The sequence below is a fragment of the Spea bombifrons genome, chromosome 6 (genome assembly GCF_027358695.1).
Source record: "Spea bombifrons isolate aSpeBom1 chromosome 6, aSpeBom1.2.pri, whole genome shotgun sequence".
Classification (NCBI taxonomy): Eukaryota; Metazoa; Chordata; class Amphibia; order Anura; family Pelobatidae; genus Spea; species Spea bombifrons.
The window spans coordinates 47,336,971-47,355,582 of record NC_071092.1 but is presented as its reverse complement, the minus strand read 5'-3'; the positions used below and the strand labels follow the sequence as shown (position 1 = coordinate 47,355,582).

General features: G+C 42.2%; 1 protein-coding gene across 4 annotated transcripts in view; it reads right to left on the bottom strand.

Annotated features, from left to right (window-relative positions):
• Nucleotides 1–690: 690 nt before the first annotated feature.
• The window catches only part of PDE4B (phosphodiesterase 4B), a 131,527-nt gene continuing 113,605 nt past the window's right edge, over nt 691–18,612 (bottom strand). For 3 of the 4 annotated variants that reach the window (XM_053470019.1, XM_053470020.1, XM_053470021.1), the window contains 9 exons: nt 6,970–7,063; nt 4,865–5,040; nt 4,406–4,504; nt 3,896–4,060; nt 3,449–3,548; nt 2,888–3,042; nt 2,644–2,766; nt 2,250–2,432; nt 691–2,078 (listed from right to left, as the gene is read on the bottom strand). In XM_053470019.1, coding sequence (XP_053325994.1) covers nt 1,716–2,078; nt 2,250–2,432; nt 2,644–2,766; nt 2,888–3,042; nt 3,449–3,548; nt 3,896–4,060; nt 4,406–4,504; nt 4,865–5,040; nt 6,970–7,063 — 1,458 coding nt within the window. In that variant the 3' untranslated portion in view covers nt 691–1,715. Of the gene's footprint in view, nt 2,079–2,249; nt 2,433–2,643; nt 2,767–2,887; nt 3,043–3,448; nt 3,549–3,895; nt 4,061–4,405; nt 4,505–4,864; nt 5,041–6,969; nt 7,064–7,881; nt 8,118–18,612 lie in introns of those variants that run through there. The other variant, XM_053470022.1, reaches the window with a different exon arrangement.

The following is an 18,612-nucleotide window of genomic DNA, read 5'->3' as shown; positions in this document are numbered from 1 at the left end:
TTAAATCAGTGACGGCGACCTTGTTAAAATCAAGCCCCCTGTGATCAAGCCCCTCAACGGGTTGGATATGTCTTATTTTTGGGCACTGTTCAGGCTTTTTCGGTTCATCCAATGAAAATAAAATAAAAAACAAATTGCAACTCTGACCTAGAGTTCTCTACACAATCAACACCACCAAAGACAGGTAATGTCAATTCATATAAATTAATAACTTACAAAACATTACAATATTTACATTTGTTTTTAATAATAAATACACTGTTATAAACAGTAAAAGTATACGGTAGGAGTCAAGGCAGTGCAAGGAGACCATGATGCCACTAAAACTAAAACAGGTGAATGTTCGGAGGTGGAAAAAGTCTCGGGAACATGCACACCACGCGACGTTAACTGCCTTTTCTACTTGGTTTAGAATGTAGTGATTTGTACATTGTACATTTAATTAAAAAATACAAAAAAAACACCCTCCTCAGCTATCTCATTACTATTGTGCAGAATATATAAGCATACCTGGCAACTCTCAGGGTTTTTGCCCCAGTCTCAGGGTGAAGGGGCAGATTCTCGGGGTCACTCAGTCTGACTCCTTCCTATTTCCCCCCTGGGATCGTATATAAGACTCCCAACTGGTGCGTTTGATCCCGGTATGTTATGGTTGATATCCCTGCTTGAATGCAGGTGACTCAGTTAAGTAATGACAAGTCAAGGTTTCCACGAGGGCCGGAATTAGGGCCATTTGGGTAACACACTTGGCGAGTCACTACGTAAGAATCTTCACAATGGGCTATTAAAGGGTTAATTTTCTAAGCGTCTCAGGGGCAGCTGGTCTAGAAAGTTTTCCAGGTATGGATATAAAAGCCTAAGGATGGAGAACCAAAAGATCGTAATGTAGATCTTTGCTATTTGGTGGAAGATGAAATGACGCGACGTGGATCGTCTGGAAAATGATTTTTTTTTTTTGGAATGCGGTGGGAATTCGGTCGTCTCCGTTAAAATTCCATTTCTGAATTTACTAAATAACTTCAACAGTTACGTATATTGCCTAAGGAAAGGAAGACTGCTTCGCTTCAGAAACACGTAAAAAGATTATTCGGTTTTTGTTTCTTTTCTTTTCTTTCAGCTTTTACACGAAATATTGTGTAATTACGAGACATTTAACCCCCTCGGCGCCAGAGACGGGGAGCCGCCGGCAACTCCGGCGTTCACCTACCGTCCCGGCGCTTCGTGGGTTAAAAGACAAGGGAGTGTTACAAAAAAAGGCACACGAGGGCGGACAGGATTTTAAACACAAACCCAACAATAATATTAATTATTAGAATTCCTGGCAGCTAGCTGGACAAAACTCGCTATATATATAAAAAAAAAATCTCTCAGTTTTGTGTCGTCATTTTTAGAAATTGTTCAAGTTTTTGATTTTTTTTTGATTCTCAGAACACGTATTTTTTTTCCTCCTCCTCGGGGATATATTTATATATAGATGTTTGTATAGTGTATTTTTTTCCCCTGGAAACAATGTTGAGTTATGTCCGTCATCATCATCATCTGTTGGTTTCCTGAGCATTCGTGGGACCTTTAATGTCTCTGTCCTCCAAACCTCAAGCAGCAGGAAGCTCCATCAGCCGGTTCCTTTCGGAGCCCGGTATCCCGACCACAGGCTTGTCTAAAACCGACAGCTTGCAAGGGTGAACTGAGGCTTTCAGTCCATTATCAAACGCGTCCTATGTGCCCAGAGGAGACGTATCTCCTGTTAGAAGGTCCAGGTCCCCATCGGGAGAGTCGCCCATTTCCGCGTCGACGATATGAAGCGTTTTTGTGCTGCTGTAATAACTGATACAGTCTCCGTTTTTATCCTGTCCTTCGGAATCCTCTTCCTCGAGCGTCAGCTCAAAGTGGAACTTATCCGAGAGACCCTGACAGTCCTTGTCCTGCTCGTCCAGAAGAGGCGAAGGACTCTGGGGTATCATGCTTTGGTACCAGTTTCTATTGTCCTCCAACGTGTCCAGAATGTCTTGGGCGTCGGGTTGGACTAAATCTGCCCAGGTTTCCCACAAAGGATGGACGATGTAATCGATGAAGCCAACCTGCAGAAAACAAGCAATGTTTAGAAGCGGTAGTACATTCGGGGAATGGAATCTGGGCAGATATGGCAAATGACCTTAAAACTAGGATGTTAAGCGACTGGTGTCTTATAAAACAAGGACATAAAGAATATAGAATGCGCGTCCATTAAACGGCGTTCCAAAGTATCTTACCTGGGATTTTTCCACGGACGCCGTGTGTTTGTCGCACATCGGGCTAATCTCCATGCCGCGTTCCCTCTCCTTGTCCCCTTGCTGGAAAAATTCTTGCATGATCCGATCCGTCCACTGTCTGTACAGCTCCAGCGACTTTGTGGGGTTGCTTAAGTCCGCGCAGTGCACCATATTCCTGAGAACCTGTAAAAATACATTTATATTTATGACTTTATGGTAGAGAATGCTCGGTTTTACACATACAGGGTCCTACAGATAGGGGGTCTGAACGTGGGACCCCCTCTACCTCCCTCCGAAAAAGAGAGGCCGGTACTGAGGGTTTCGTAACCTTACATTAAATATAGAAATGAGTTTCCTGCAAATTCGGCATTTTATTCCAAATAAAAAATATTACCTGTATGCGGTCCGTGTAATTGTCCAGGAGGAGAACTCCAGAACTGGTCACTTTCTTGGTTTCCACCATGGTCTTCAGGTCAGCCAAGAGACTCATGTGTTTAGACATATCGGTTGCAAGTACCTAGAGAGGGGGGGGAATGATTGGGTTAATTGGGTCCAGCCATACCAATTTTATTAATAAAAATAACAAAAAATAATAAAAAATCACGATAATAATAAAAAAGGAGCGGGTGAATCCTCACCATGTCGATCACCATTTTCCTGAGAGACTGTCTTTGTTTCTTGGTCAGATTCTGGAAGATGTCACAATGTTCTTCCTGCAGCAGCTTGAACCCTACAGCCAGGTGATGGTTTTCCAGAACCGACTCATCGTTGTACATGAGAGCAAGTTCAGAATCTGCAAAAGAAAGTGAAATTTTCTCTTTAGCCTCATGCAAAAAGCGAACAAACGGCAAAGATCTGCGCGACACAAATAGTATAAAACTTTTAAAACTATTCGGCCCATCTAGTCGAGTTTGAGTAAACACTCAAACCTTAATCAGTCGTTGGTCTCGGCTTAGATTCAGGAGCCGTATGTCTATCCCATGCATGTTTAATCCCCTCACTGTATTACCCTCTACCACTTCTGCTGGGAGGCTGTTCGGCTTATCTACCACTCTCTCAGTAAAGTAAAACCTCCTTACATTCCATCTAAGCCTCTCACCCTCTAGTTTCAGTTTAAAACTCCCCTTCTGTACTTTAACACCCGTCCCTGCCTCAGATAACCGCAGGCAAACAGTAAGCATCGTTCTAAATGCACCTACTTGTGTTGATAAGGAACTGATTGGAGACGCCGGGGTGATCGACGTCATGGATCGCAGCTGCAAATATTGCGGCGAGGATTTCCAAGTCGGTGAAGACAGCCTAGAACAGAACAAGCGAATGAAGCAGCGTGTTAGAATGAATGTAACGGCTCTGCCTCTTTAATAAATAGTTAATGAAAGAATAACCTAGAGAAGGCGTTCATATTATTTAAATTATTATTATTTATATTATTATTGTTATTATCTTTTATTTATACAACATCAACAATTCAGCCGATACTTTAGATAAAGAGAGCCCGGCTCGCAAGCTTACAATAGAAAGCACTTATGCATCTGGCTTTGAACTGCAACTCCCATAATCCTTAGCCATCATGGACACTGTAGTTCAACAACAGATGGAGAGCTGCTTGATGTGTCTAAATAATATAGCAGCGCGTTCATACTCACATCCAGGGCTGGGGTGGACAGGAGAACATGCGTAGACTGAGTGACGTCGGCAGCGTGCAGGCTGTTGTGATAGGCTACGTCCGAGTGGTAGTGGTCTTCTAACGTCATGGTGTACGTAATCAGCGTGTCGGACGGGATTTTAAAGGTCTTTAATAAATCTCTTTCCTAAAAGGGGGGGGGGAAACAATACCTTTAATCAGATTCCAAAGATAACAATGTAACAAAGAAGATCCATGTAACAGGTGACTTTCAGAATGCGTGCAAACCATAAATTTGCTAAAATGATCTGCTTTGGCTGGTTTTTGGTAATAATTGTAGGATTTAAAGCAAAAGAGACAGAACAGTAGAAAATCAACCAATGGGAAAAGGGGAGCTATGCATTTCTGATCTCCTATTGGTTTCTCGGAATTCTGAACACGGTATATATAAATCACACAAGCTCAGTGCCTTAATGGGTTAAACTGATAACAGGAGACTGTAAAATTAAAAATATTTTTTTTTATCTCATACCTGAAATATCGCATACATGATACAGGTCAGAGGTCTATTACAGGAATACGCCGCGACCTTGAATATATTCAGACCCCATTTATTAAGATCTTCTAACTCCTAAAAAGAAGAGAAATAAAGAAAAAAATAATTAGCACAGAATAAAAATATTAATAAAAAAATGGAGGGAAAAAAACGGGGCCATATTTTCATAGCACTTTCTAAAAAAGAAAATATATATATATATGTTTGCCAAAAATACACACTTTTTGAAATCTGTAACTTTTTAAATTATTGGCAGAAACAACATATGTGCTTATGTTCCTTTAAGAAATAAGTAGGTGTGGCTAAATACTTTAAGCAAGCAACGCCCTCTGCTTTCTGATTTGATAGATTTTGGCCCCGCCTTTCCCCCGTGAGATATAAATTGAAGCATCATCTCAATCCTCTGGACAGGTAATAACGAGACGTCACGCGCACCTTAGAGAGCAGGTCTTCGCTTTCGGTTTTGACCCCAAATCGCGACATGCTCGTGTTGTTGAGACTCGAGCTATGCATTAACTTCTTCACGCCGCTAATTTGAGTCATCAGTTGCTTTTTCTTTTTCTCCCGGTCTTTCTGTGTGGGGGATGGGATCTCCACATCATTTTGCTTGTCTGAAAACAATAAAAATATAATTTGTTAGTTTGCAACAAATTTATAGAAAACCCCCAATAATCTTAAATCTTTAGAATTCCGAGGCTCTAGAATGCAAACAGAGTCTTGGTGCAGAAGACAACTTCCACCAGTACTACTTTGGAAAGCCGCCCAGCAGAGGCCACAGGGATTAGCGATATCATTCTTGGCATAAACGTTGCTCGGGTATGGACGTAAATGGAGGCGTAGGTCAAATTGGGTCAGGAGGTTGTAAGAAAGGCTGTTCCTTGTCATTGTCAAGCACAAAATGTTTTCTGTAAAGGGGAGGCCTATTTGTGCAAGGAACAAATTGGACAAAGTTGGGTTAAAATAAACTATTTATTTATATACAATGGAAGGGTTTTTATGGGGGGGGGTTTAAAGAAAATTACAACCAAAAAAATAAATCCAAAGATTTTGTAAAAAAAAAAAACAAGCGAGCTGAGAATGTACCAAGACTAAATATTGAAAGCCCCGCAGGGTGCACAGATCTGCCCATCCACATGGTATGATCCATACCTCCAGAGGCTTAAGCAGGCCAGTCGATATGGTGATTGTTTAAAACCCTGGGAGGTACAGAACAATTGCCGCTGCGTCTGGAGCGTTGCATTTCGATAAAATGAAGTGTTTATACCCTAACGCCATTAGCTTGACACTGATAGGTATTTCCCTGCAGGGTGCAGCCATCATAGAGGAAGCTCATCTTCCAGGGAATCTCCCTTCGATTGAGCGTTATGTGTTTAATCAGTTAACGCCTCGGAGGGCAGTTCAGTCAAATGTCTGTCTTCCCCGAGCTTAATGTGGCGCCCACCTTGTGTACGTTAGCTACGCTGGCTGAAGGAGCTCAAAGAGGTCACACGCTCCACCTTCCTGAGGTTTCCTCCATACCATGAGGCGTTCTGTCACTTTAACTCATTTCTCTTTCCCTCTCTGGCTTATTCCACCCAACCAAAACCTGGAGACATTATGTAACGTGACGAGAAACAAAGGGCCAAAAAAATATAGACTAAACATTGGATTTTACTGGAAAAAAGAGACCTCAAGCTGTGCCAATATAGAAGCCCTCCATGAAGAACGTTGTAAGGAGGTGAGGATTCCCCCACTGCATATAGACCTGCCATGTGCGAGCGTGTATATGGGGCACACAGACTAAAGGAGCTCTCTTCTCTCGCACGTTCTGTCCTTTAACAAGAAAGGAATCCCAGGTCTCTGAGGATTCCAGATAAAAGAAAGCGTAGAAGCTGGAGAACCAGGAGATATTCCAGACTCACGGACTAGACCAGAGTGTCCAGAACCACCAGACCGACCACAAGGTCCTTATTATAAACAGGAACCGGTTACAAAACGAATCACCTACAGAATAACTTCTCACAATCGTTCCGGGAACAATGTATCCGATTATATATATTCACATCTTTGGATGTCTCCATATAGAGGTTGACACATCATTCACTGGTCGGGTCGGGGACACCATTAATTTTGGGTCTGTAGCTTCCATTTTGTCTGATCTTCACAGCTACCAACATGACAAAGCCTATCGTCTCTTTTCTGAGTGGCTGAGCGAGTGACGTAAACAGGGAAACCCCGCAGCCTCCTACCTCATTATTCTAGGTTCCTCATGCAATTTTAATGCCCTGTGCAAGGGGGTTTATAGCCACGTTGAGGAATTAAATTCGGCCAATGAGCTCATAGACATCGTACAACAATAAGGCGCTAAATCCATTGTCACGGTCAGGGACAGAATACCTCTAGTTCATGTTTTTTTTTTAATCTCATGCATGATTATTCACCGGCCCACGTAGCTCAACAGCCCACCGCAGCGCAACGGCGGTCATTGCTGCGCCATGTTATCAAAGCATTCTTGGCGCGCCAATCTAGGGAGGAACATGGCAGAAAGTTACGCGTCTTACCCAAAAACGTGCTGGAGATATATTCAGAGACTTGGTTTCCAGATCTGCTCATCTCGGAAAGGTGGGTCAGTTCCCGATTTAGCATTCTTTTGAACTGCAAAGAGTTAAAACGCAGAACGTAAGCATATGTGCGCAGAACATACAACTCCATGTTTAAATGGGGATACTCGGGGGTTAATTTTTTTATAGGACGTGTGCCGGCGGGGGGGGGGGGTGTATTACATTGCTCGGAACATACGGATCATCTATTCTGTACTGTAAAGGTTGGGGTGAACTCCAATGGAAGGCATTCTAGCTCCTGGCTCCGTAGGTGCACCCCAAACTTTAAATAGATGGCACTTTCCCCAAAAAGAAAACGCTTTTCTTTTTTTTTTTTTTTTTTTTTAAAAAGGATCTTAGTTACGAAATGATATTAGCCAATGGCACATGCGTGATCACGTGAGCAGAAGCATTGCTGCAAGATGCAGGCATCCCGAGTGCCGACGTTTTGCTGCCCTAATCAGATTTCTCACAATGCCCCAGTTTTTGAGCAAAAGGGTTTTTATCAGAAATCTAACGAGAATCCCAAACAATCTCAATGTACGTCTAGACATTCCTCATTTCCAGCAGGATCAGGAAAAAAATATCGCATTTAAAACATTTTTATTTTATAGATTCCACCAAAATTCCATATTACGTTATTAAAAAATAAATAAAAAACAACCAGAAAGATATATAGTGTGCGCAGCCAGTATATACACCTATAGGATATGCAGATCCAAATCAGATCCGTACTAAATATGTAAAATATATAGCATATAATAACCCTAGATATATATTTATTCATTCGCTCAAACCCCATGCAACTGCGTAGATAAAAAAAAATAAAACATTTTTCGAATTAAGAATGGTCTTCGAGGTTTTGAAACCCACCTTGATGTAGCCCCAGGACACAGAAAGCAAATAATTAGCTTCAGGCATTTTGGAATCCACGGCAATATTATTAATAGATTCCGTGCAAAGGATTTCTGCACCATGCGAGGGATTTCAGGTGAATAATAAGGTAATTCCAGCCTCGGAATCATGGAACGACTCGAGAAGATAGGTCAGATCCCACAGACCGCGTACAAAAGATGGACCCTCGTCCCAGAGCAAATTCTCCATCCACATTGGGGGGGGGGCAAATAATAAAAAAAAAAAGAAAGAAGACGTTTAACTTCCGTGCACAAAAATCGCACAAAGGAACCACCGATAAACCCGGAGCGTGCGGCTATTCCTAATGCGAGCGGTCGATGCCCCGGGGGGGCTGTGGTGGCTTCGCAGTTGGCCAGTAGCGGGAACCTCCTTTGGATTAGTCGCGCCTGGTCGGACCGTGCAATGCAGTAACGATCACTCAAAGGGGGATGCGATGGATTAGTCTCTCCGAATAGGCAGATAAGATGGTGGATGTCCCTGTATAATTGAATAGAGCGTAGACACCCTCTAGGTGGCAGTTATCAGCTGGATCATTTAACCCCTTGTGATTGGCCAAGAAAACCTCAGAGCAATTTTTAAAAAAAAAAAAAAAAAAACTTTTTTTTTTAAGGATTCTAATTATAGTGTGGGAATTTGGGGGAATAAAAGCATAACCTTGCTGTTATTATTAAAATTAATTAAAAAAATATATTTTTTTGGAGGATTTCACGATGAAAAGGCAGAGGAATGCGGTGGCGAGATTGCAGAGGGCAAATAATAATTGAAATTATAAAGAAGTAGGGCTGTAAAAATGTAGCGCCTTTAGGGATACTGTTGTACGATTTTGGTAAGAAGGGTGCCGTTTAGTGCCGTTGGGATCTAGGCTCTGATCGGCGATGGATGGAGAGATCCGGGGTTTCGGAATGGAGGAATCCATTGTGTATTCAGGTCTTTGTTAAATAATTTATACCCAGCTGGGTAAAGATGACATCACCTCCCCCAGTCGAGTTTGGGAAAAGCTGGCTTTGCAGTATAAAAAAAAAAATCCCAGCCAACCTTCGGGAGGGAGTTCCAGTGCAGCCGATTTAAAGAATATTCTGTTGTCATGGCAACTGCATCACGTGCCAATGATTCCTACTGTAAGGCTGCTCTTGGAGATTAAATCATTCATTAAAAAAAAAAAAGCGGCGTTCCTGCAAGAATCCTAAGTGCGGAATTCCCAGGAATCCCCACGTTAACCCTTCGCTAGACTGAATAAGCAAAGCACTGCGATTTCTATAACAGCCTTAAAAACACGCAAATTAAACGGGTTTATAGAATTTTGGTTACGGCCGGTTGTGGTTTTAAGGGAAAAAACAGGGCAGCAGAAATGAAGCCCCCCCCACCCCCGTGTTTCTGGCAATTATCTTTGTTTGCTCTGCTGGAAGAGGTTTTAGCTTCGGTCCGTTGCGTTTGAAATCTGGGCCGGATCCGCGTCCTGACCCAGTTTCAGAATCACATACAGAAAAAAAACCAGGACTCTCATTCTGGTCGCTGGCGGAGGATGGAGACGCTCAGAATCAGTGTCCGTGGCAAGGTTTATGAGGGTCCACAGAACATCATTAAATTGTCCGCCCCAGACCCCAGTAAATGTCCACCATGAACAATTCTGCAGCCGACCCCCGCTTAGAATCTGCTGTTTGGGCATGATGGGAGTCGTAGTCCACAGCAGCTTAGGTGGCACAGGCTATGGACGCTGTTTGTTTTGGGGACCCGTCCTGGTGGTCGGAACTGATAACGCCCCGTATTTAGACAATGCCTGGGGTTTTGGTAACAAAAGTGACCTCTTTCCAATTCCAATGTAACAAACGGCATCCGTCATCATCATCATTCTCCCCAATTCCCGGCCACATCTCCATTTTGACGTCACATGAGGCCCCTGTATCAGAGCTCAGCAGCAGGCCGCCTCTTATTTACTCGGTGGGAAGCCAAGCTCGTTGAGTCGTGCCGGCCCAGCCGTGAGCCGTTGGACGGACTGACTAATGAAAAGGTGGCCATCTGTTCGGAAAATGCCCCAGCCGCCGAGCAGCAAATACCAAAGCAAAGCCCCGGTTATAACGGTTCGCACGACAAAAACCCAAGCGTCACCACCGGGCGAGGGCACCGGAGAGAGCCCGACGGGAACCTGGCAGAACCCGGCACCGAACCCAGCAGCTGATACTTTGTATCAAGCGAGAGCCTTAGGGTTAACAGACTGAACCAATCACAGGAATCATAACAAACCCCAACAATTTGGGAGTTCAAATGGGGGACACCTGTGTTGGGAGGGGACAGGCCACAAATGGGTGGGGCTGGGGGTGTGGTCACCTGCCCATCTTACCTGAATATCCTCAGGCAGTAGGGGTCAGAGGATCTCCCCAACCGACCCATTCCCCGTAAAAGGACAGAAGGGCAGCAACCCAGAACTGTGCCTGAAAATCAGGACTGTCCTGCAAAAACCAGGACACTTGGGATGTGTACAACAGGGATAACAAGACGGATGTTTTTCCACCAAAGCACTTTGTTTTCAGAGAAGAAGTCAGAACAGTTTGTGCCCAAAACGCCACCAACATCCCCAGATCAGCTGACAGTCCTGGCAATCATTATTTTACGTCTCCAGGTCTCTGGAGTCTACGGGGCATTAGGGATGCTAATTGGGGAGGAAAAAAAAAGAGTGAAATAATTCTCCTTGGTGCGTTTACTGTCTGGTCAATAACCCTCACCCGGTCTTCTATTTAACCCTTCAAAGAACTGCATCCACAAGCCACGCGCAGCATTGGGCAGTGTGCACACGCAATGTATAGGAACACGTATGTTTGTTCCCGTGTGCAGAGAGGGAGTTTTCTCTCTCTTTTTGGGTCGAGATGCCGATTTGCAGACAGCGCCTTCGGGGGGGAGGGGCGAGCGTTTGAGGGATCTGCTCAGACCGACGAGCAATTGTCGTGAATCTCCATTTAATGAGTTCTTGGCTAACTTACTGTGACAGCAACAACAAAAAATAAAGATAAAAACTTTCCCGGCCACTGAACGGAACCTTTCTGTGCTCCCTCTTCATTTATTAGCTGTGGGCTACATGTTTATTGCATCATACCTCCCAAGTGTCCCTGTTTAGCTTGGCCAGTCCCTCTTTGGGCTCCAAATCCCCGTGTCCCTCTTTTCCAGGAGACCAAAAAAAATAATAATAATAAGAAGAAGGTACTAAAAATACAGAAGAAGCTACAAAAGTTCGAACCCAGAACCGTTGGGTATTAATCATGGCGTCCTTGGGCAAAGTCCTAATCCAATAACGGGAGATGCCCAACAGCCACGCAGGACGCCCGCACCGCGTGACCCTTTATTGGAAGCAAACGTTTCAATTTAATATTTTTTGGCACCAAAAAGGCTAAAAAAAACCCCAAACAAATGAGGAAGAGCTTTTTATATAAAGCCTAATTTATTCATTTTTAGTATTTAGTAAAAAATGAACGTAATTAGGATAAACAACGCTTTTTTAAATGTATTATTATTATTTTTTTTTACTTTGAATGCTTCCCGCGCCCGGCGATAAGAAGCGCTCCGGATCAGGACGTGGTTGCGAGATGATTTCAGTGCGATTGCTGTGGGTAGGTAATGACGTTAATCGTTTTGCAGAAGCGATACACAAGCTGGATTCTGTGACCTCTGACAAAAGGCATACGGAGAGCCCGAAACCCACGCTGCGAGAAACCACGGGCCCTCCCGCCGCTGCGCTCGTTAACCCCTTCAAAACCCCCAAAAAACAGTATAAAGATGCGGATATGAAGCCTCTCATTCATGATTAAATCCCCTTACTGTATTAGCCTCTACCACTTCTGCTGGGAGGCTGCTCCCCTTATCTACCACACTCTCAGTAAAAAAAAAAGTAAAAACTTAAAATGTAATAATAATATAAAAAAAAAACTAAAAAATAATAACTGTTTTTATTTTGGCTGTTTAAATGCAGCGTGACACCGTGGCAGGCTGGGTTTACCCTCACGTGGCACGCAAAGCGTGGGGGCAGATGCGGTGGGCCTATTTTTTTTTTCTCTCGCAGGAACGACAGGATAAGAAACAATGTGGCTACATAACGCCACGAGTCCCGCGGTCCCCGATATTGCTGTTATCAGACGGTGAGATCTCCTCTGCGCTGTTTGGCAGCAGGCAGGGGAAATGTAAAAAAAAAAAGAAGAGGCCAACGTTTCTACCCTGGCAGCCGAACTAAGCAAATAACAGCGCTGGGTCGTGCGGTGGGGCACATAGGCACTTGGCTTCTTGCCCAACTTAGCGTAAGAAGGCAATGACAGACGACATTGTTTGTCTCTTCAATGCCCGTACGTGTCTCCCGACCACACTTAAAGAAACAAAGTGCCGGAGTGCCACCACGGCTCACAGAAATGCCCGTTTCCTATTATCAAAGGAACATCCTGACGACTGCTGGATCCACACGTAGCCACAGCGAGGAGACCCTGATCCTCCTTTGTTTGGCTGCGTATGTTGAGTTTGATGCCCATCAGGGGGATAGAACCACGGGGGAGGGGAATAAATGAATGGGGTAAAACCAACGTAATCCTCATATCCTGTATACATATTTTGGAAAAAAAAGTTTGGCTCCATTAAAAAAAAATGACGTAAAGAGTCAGAGCGTTAAAGGGGCATCTAAAAGGGTCAGAAGTATTACTTTATGGAGAGGGTGGTAGATAAGTGGAACAGCTCCCAGCAGAGGTGGTAGATAGTAATACAGGAATCTAAGACGGCTTCAGGAATCTAAGACGAGACCAACGACTGATTAAGGTTTGAGTCTTTACAGCAGGAGAAACGAGCGACTAGATGGGGGCCGAATGGGGCCGATCTGCCGGCGGGTTCTTGTTTCTAAGTACTTTCGGGGTTAATTACCTTTTTGCAGTTTCTCATAAAAAATATGATTTTGAACCATTTTGAAAAATGCTAGGAAATAAAAGAATTATTTAAAGGCTTTGATGCCCCTTTGAAGGTTCCTTATTTTTTTTCGGGGGGGGTACAAATTAAAATCGACATTCTTTTTTCTAGAGATGTTTCTCTTTTCCTCAGTTGGCGGCAAAACCGATAAACAACGAACGCTGCTTCATGAACGTAAATAAACTGAAGAAATGTAAGGATTTCTCAAGAGTAAAAAGTCCGTGTCTGAGATCCCGCGGCCGCTCCGTTCGGGGCGAGTTCCTGCCGCCTTCTGCTCCGTTTAGCTCATTGCAAATTTCCTGTTCATTAGAAAAAGTTTCATCACTTGTGAAAAGTCAGCGAACGAGACCTTTAGATATTAGTAACTGAACTAAAAACGCTCAATTTTAAAGGGCTTCCAACCGCAAATGTGTAATATGGGGTGAAGAAAAAAAATTTAAATGAAACCCAAAATTTATTCACAACCAAAAATAAAACTCTGCAGAGAAAAAAGTTTAACTTTGGACAGAGCAAATATATATATATATATATACACAAAAAATATTTGTAAAACTTTTTTGAAACTTTAAAAAGTTTGAAGGGTTTCCAGCTCTCCATGGACTACGACTCCCATTATCCTCATATCCCCATATGGGGATTGTAGTCTGGAAGTTGAGATTGTCCATCTGTGTGCTGAAAGTGTCCCCAGCGTCCAGGACGTGCCTCCAAAGAGTTAATCGCTCTTGTTTTTTTGTATTTAAGGGATTTGACAGGAAACTTGTCCTCTCCAAAGTCTCCGCGGCTTCGTCGCAGTTTCCCCCCTTGGCTGCTTACCTAGACAATGACATCTTTAACGCAGCGCGCCAATGGAATTAAATATACGAGCCCGTCATGGACGCAGGCCAAGTTTTTTGTTTAAGAAAACCCCAAAACTAGCACTTCTGGGACGGACAAAGAAACAAATTTATTTTATTGCTGTGGGTCGTAGAGATCGATACATTTGAAACCGGCCGTATCCAGAAAAACAACGAGAAATATCGATTTCAGAGAGTACGTCCGCTGGAGCCGAGGGTTCTGGGTAATGGATGCTAGACCCCAATGTAGCGTCCCCTGTTATGTTCTTTGCATAGGAGTTTAAAGGGAAACTGTCAAATCCTTAATGAAATAATTCCTAGCGTCGATATCACTCTTAGATTATATCTGAATTATATTGTAGATTATATCCGAATTCTGCAACATTCCAAATTATACCAGGCTTCATTCTGCCGCATTCCAGATTGTATCAATCCTTGTTCTAGATTACACAAATTCCAATTCTACCCATTCCAGATTCTATCAATTCTAATTCTGCCCATCCTAGATTATATAAACCCCTATTCTAGATTATTACAGTTCAAAATTTGCCCCATTCCAGATTACATCAATCCCAAATTTCAGACCAATCCTAACTCAAAGCTCATGCGCAATCCGTTCTGCCAGGGGGGGGGGGTTTCGCTGAAGGCGGATATCAACTTTAGAAAATAAAACTCCGAAACATTTAAGAAAAAAAAAAATCGAATATTTTTAAAATAATTCAATGCATCGCTCAGCATTCTTTAAAGGGTTAAAAAGAAGTCATACATTTTTTAATTTTTTTTTATTTCCCAGAACTTTCTAAATTGTTTCTTAACTTTCTTAACGAAACCCACCGGGGCGAGTACGTTAGGCAGGATGACGTTACCCAGAATGCCCTGCAGCGCTGCGGTTTTGTCATTCTACAAGAAACTATCTTTTAAGTCATCCAGGATATGCAAATGAGATCACGCAACGAGTGCATTTCCCACGTTGTTTAATATACACAAGATGATTTTTTTTCTGGAGTGTCTTCTATTTACCTTAAATGACTCGTAGAACTAATATATATATATATTTAACACCCCCCCCCATTTTATTTGGGACTAATATATATGGTTTTATTCTTCTATTTCTTTGTTCTTTAATTTGTCTTCAGTTCTTTTATACAAGCAGAATTAAAATTCTGGTATATCCGGATGAAGTACGATCCATAATTATAGATACACGAGACCATGTATAATCTAAAAATATATATATTTTACATCTTAAAGCCTTCCTAACTTAGCCGTGATGTAATATGGTGATGTCATGCGCTAACAGCAGACTATTATTATTATTATTAATATTATTGTTTGGAAAAACAAAAATTCTTCAGCTACCTTTAAACTTTAAAAAAAATAATAAAATAAAATAAAAGGAACTGCAATAAATACATGAATTGGAACGAGACGGCAAAAATATTTACGCCACTGAAACCATCCCACGAAAAACACATTTTTCAAATTCTTCAAGTAATTAATTACCGGTTTTAAAATCAGCTTTGGAAACAGAATAAAATAAGTCTCTATCCTTCCAATAACTACTTCCAGCGTCTTCCTGCAGCCGGATTTCACAGAGCAGGGAAATAAGACGGGGTATTATGCGGCCGAGCGGACACCCGACAGGCTGAATTATTGCTGGAAAGTCTGGTGATCCGGGGGAACAGTCGCCGTATTGAGGAGCCCGGGAGAGGTGTCACTAGCCTCGGCCAGATCACCTGGCTCGCTAATTCATATCAAACACGCTAGTCCTTGAATTGCGTGTCCCTGATGTGTAAACGTTCCTTAACCAGGAAAGTCTCATGCAAAGAAACCTTATGCTGAAGCCAGAGTCGCTGCTCCTGCGAGCTTTAACTCACTTAATAAAATAGGCAACCTCTCTGAGAAATGCCTTTTACAGATTTATACCCCAAAAATGGGGAAAAAGCAACGTGACATAGAAACACAGAATCTGCCGGCAGATCGGCCCCATCCGGCCCCCATCTAGTCGCCCGTTTCTCCTGCTGTAAAAAATCAAAACTTAATCAGTCGTTGGTCTCGTCTTAGATTCAGGAGCCGTATGTCTATCCCATGCATGTTTAATACCCGCACTGTATTACCCTCTACCACTTCTGCTGGGAGGCTGTTCCACTTATCTAGATTCAGGAGCCATATGCCTACCCCACGCATGTTTAAATTCACTTGACAAAAACCTGATTTTATCTCATTTTGTCCCAATAAACCCCCTTTATCTGCAGACCTGGAGCCGCCGGGGCTGTCAGTCATGTGATATTCTGGGCAACTTTCCCGGCTTAAACACCACACTGAGCTGATGCTTTATGGCGATGCTAATGAAGTCCGTTCTTACATAGACTTTCATTAGTCAGAGAGTCTGTCTGGGTGATTCAGACTGAGCCATTCTATTGTTCCCCACATGCAGTATGATAAGGAGTCGGGGGGTTTGTTGTAGTGAGAATCATACAAACGGCTGATATGCAGCTGCCTGAAAATATAATATTATGGGGCAAAAACTACAACTGGTTTTTGAAGCAAAACATCAATATTTTTGAAAGTTCTTTTTACATTTTTAATATATGCAATTAAAAAACACACCATTTGTTGGGAAATCCCCTTTTAAAGTAACAGTACACTAAAAAAGCAGAAAAGAAAAAAAAGAATCGCTTAGTACCCCGATCCAGCCAACGTATCGGCGACAGCTGACTTAATAAAAACAATGCATTCGGCCAAATGATTTTCTTTCCGAGTAAAAACGTGCGCTGGACGTTAGCGCGGCGTCTTGGAGCGATCTCCTAATCATTCAGAGACTGCTTTCTTTGTTGTTGCTGCAATAAGCGTAATTTTTACCCAAACCAGGAAGGAGACAGGAAATTGGAATCACACTTTTAACAGCTGCCCCGTACCCTGTATTACACCGACATGACGTAGTTTGGCTGCGGAGCCCGGGGCCACATATTCTGACAGCGGCGGGGTCAGGAAGATGGGTCACATTTTACCGTGTTATTGGAGTGCAATTTCTGTCGGGTCTTCCTGCTTTTTTTCTTTCCCCTTTCTAACTGACTTGCATTGTCTTCCTCTTATTATTATTCTTTTTCCCAAAACATCCTGTTTTTACAATGAAATGTCTATTTGGTTTTGCTGGGGGATCTCTTTCCATCGCGCCGTATCAAAGGCGGGTTACAGTATTCCTGTTATTTTATCAGCCGGTGGCTGTCGGGTTATCGCCCCGTGACGCCACTGTCTGCAAAAGGTCACTGCTGTATTTTTTACTTTTTTTTATTACTGAGTTTGGCTGCCAAAAAAATAATAAAAAAAAAAAAAACACCCAGAAGAGGATGCATTTGCCTGGATTTTTCTATTCTGCATTAAATGAGATTTTTAAAAAAGGAAAAAAAAATAATTAAAAAAATCCATGGACATTTTGGCATCAGGAGCTGACACTTAAAAAAATGTTTTTTTTTTTAAATAATAATTAAAAAAAACACTTTACAGGTGTTGAGTATGTTTAATGTTTAATGTATTTGAACTCTTTATGATTTACTTTTTCAGGTAAGATTCTTATGAAACTAACAAAGTTTATGATGTCATTGGGGATTTTTGGAAGCAGAGCGTCAGCCCCGCGGCTCAAACAGAGCTTCTGTAGCAGGAAGAAAATACAAAATTCGCTCCGCAAACCGGTTATATAACTCTTCAGAAAAAAAACTTGCTCGTCCCACATGCAGAAAATTAAACTGACTTTTGGTGAACTTTTTTTCCCGGGGCCTCTAAGGACACGAGTTCTGCTGAGAATCAGTCCAAATTAGCCTTTAATATTTGGGCTTCCTGCTTGAAACTTTAACCCTTTCACTAAGAAAGCAAAAAAAAAAAAAATCATGCCGAGGTCATAGATTCTTAATGAGGCATGCTCCAGGTAGCTGGATTCTGAAAGGAAGTTTTACTTTGCTGAGGGGGTGGTAGATAAGTGGAACAGCCTCCCAGCAGAAGTGGTAGAGGGTAATACAGTGAGGGTATTAAACATGCGCGGGATAGACATACGGCTCCTGAATCTAAGACGAGACCAACGACTGATTAAGGTTTGAGTCTTTACAGCGGGAGAAAACAGGTGACTAGACGGGGGCCGAATGGGGCCGATCTGCCGGCGGATTCTAGGCTTCTCTCTCCGGACTAGTTATGTGCAGAGATGATGGGCTTGGCATTCGGTTAGATTTTCACACTTTCTATGGAAGGATTTTAATGTTTTCATACTGCCTTTCTTTTTTTTTTTTTCTTTCTATGAAGGAAGTTTTTTTTTTACCTCCATCAGAACCGAAAATCTATTTATTATTTACAATAATTCTTAAGCAAACTTAAATATTTTGTGTTTGGGGGCAAAAAAAAGGAAAGACGAACATTCTATACTAAAACGTGTTTAATATTTCACTTTCCCGGTTTAGTAGCCTGTATTTTGTTACATTGTTAAAATATATAAAAACGCTACATAAAAACCCGAATAATGTAATGAATTAACCATTTGATTGCTCCAAAGTATTCAAATCTGCTAAATTATAGAGTGCTTTTTGCAGAAATCAAAGAAAAAAATATCATTACTGATTTATATGGCACTATCATATTCCGCAGCGCTGTACAATATATATATTAATGTATATACAAACAGCTAAACAGGCATAAATATTTATCAGCAGAAACACTCCCGCCATGTATAGAAAAAGGTTTTTCAGGAATATGTAAACAGTCGCCTAACGAATGAAAGTTTAACAAATACGGCCGACACAAAAGATTCCACAAAGTTCTTTTATTCTTTTTCAACTTGTAATATTTAAGAATCAGAAGGCATGATCTAGCGGGCACAGACTGGCACTCAGAAGGGCAAAGAACACCTAGTCGTAAACTGCCAATGGGGATCTCATCACAG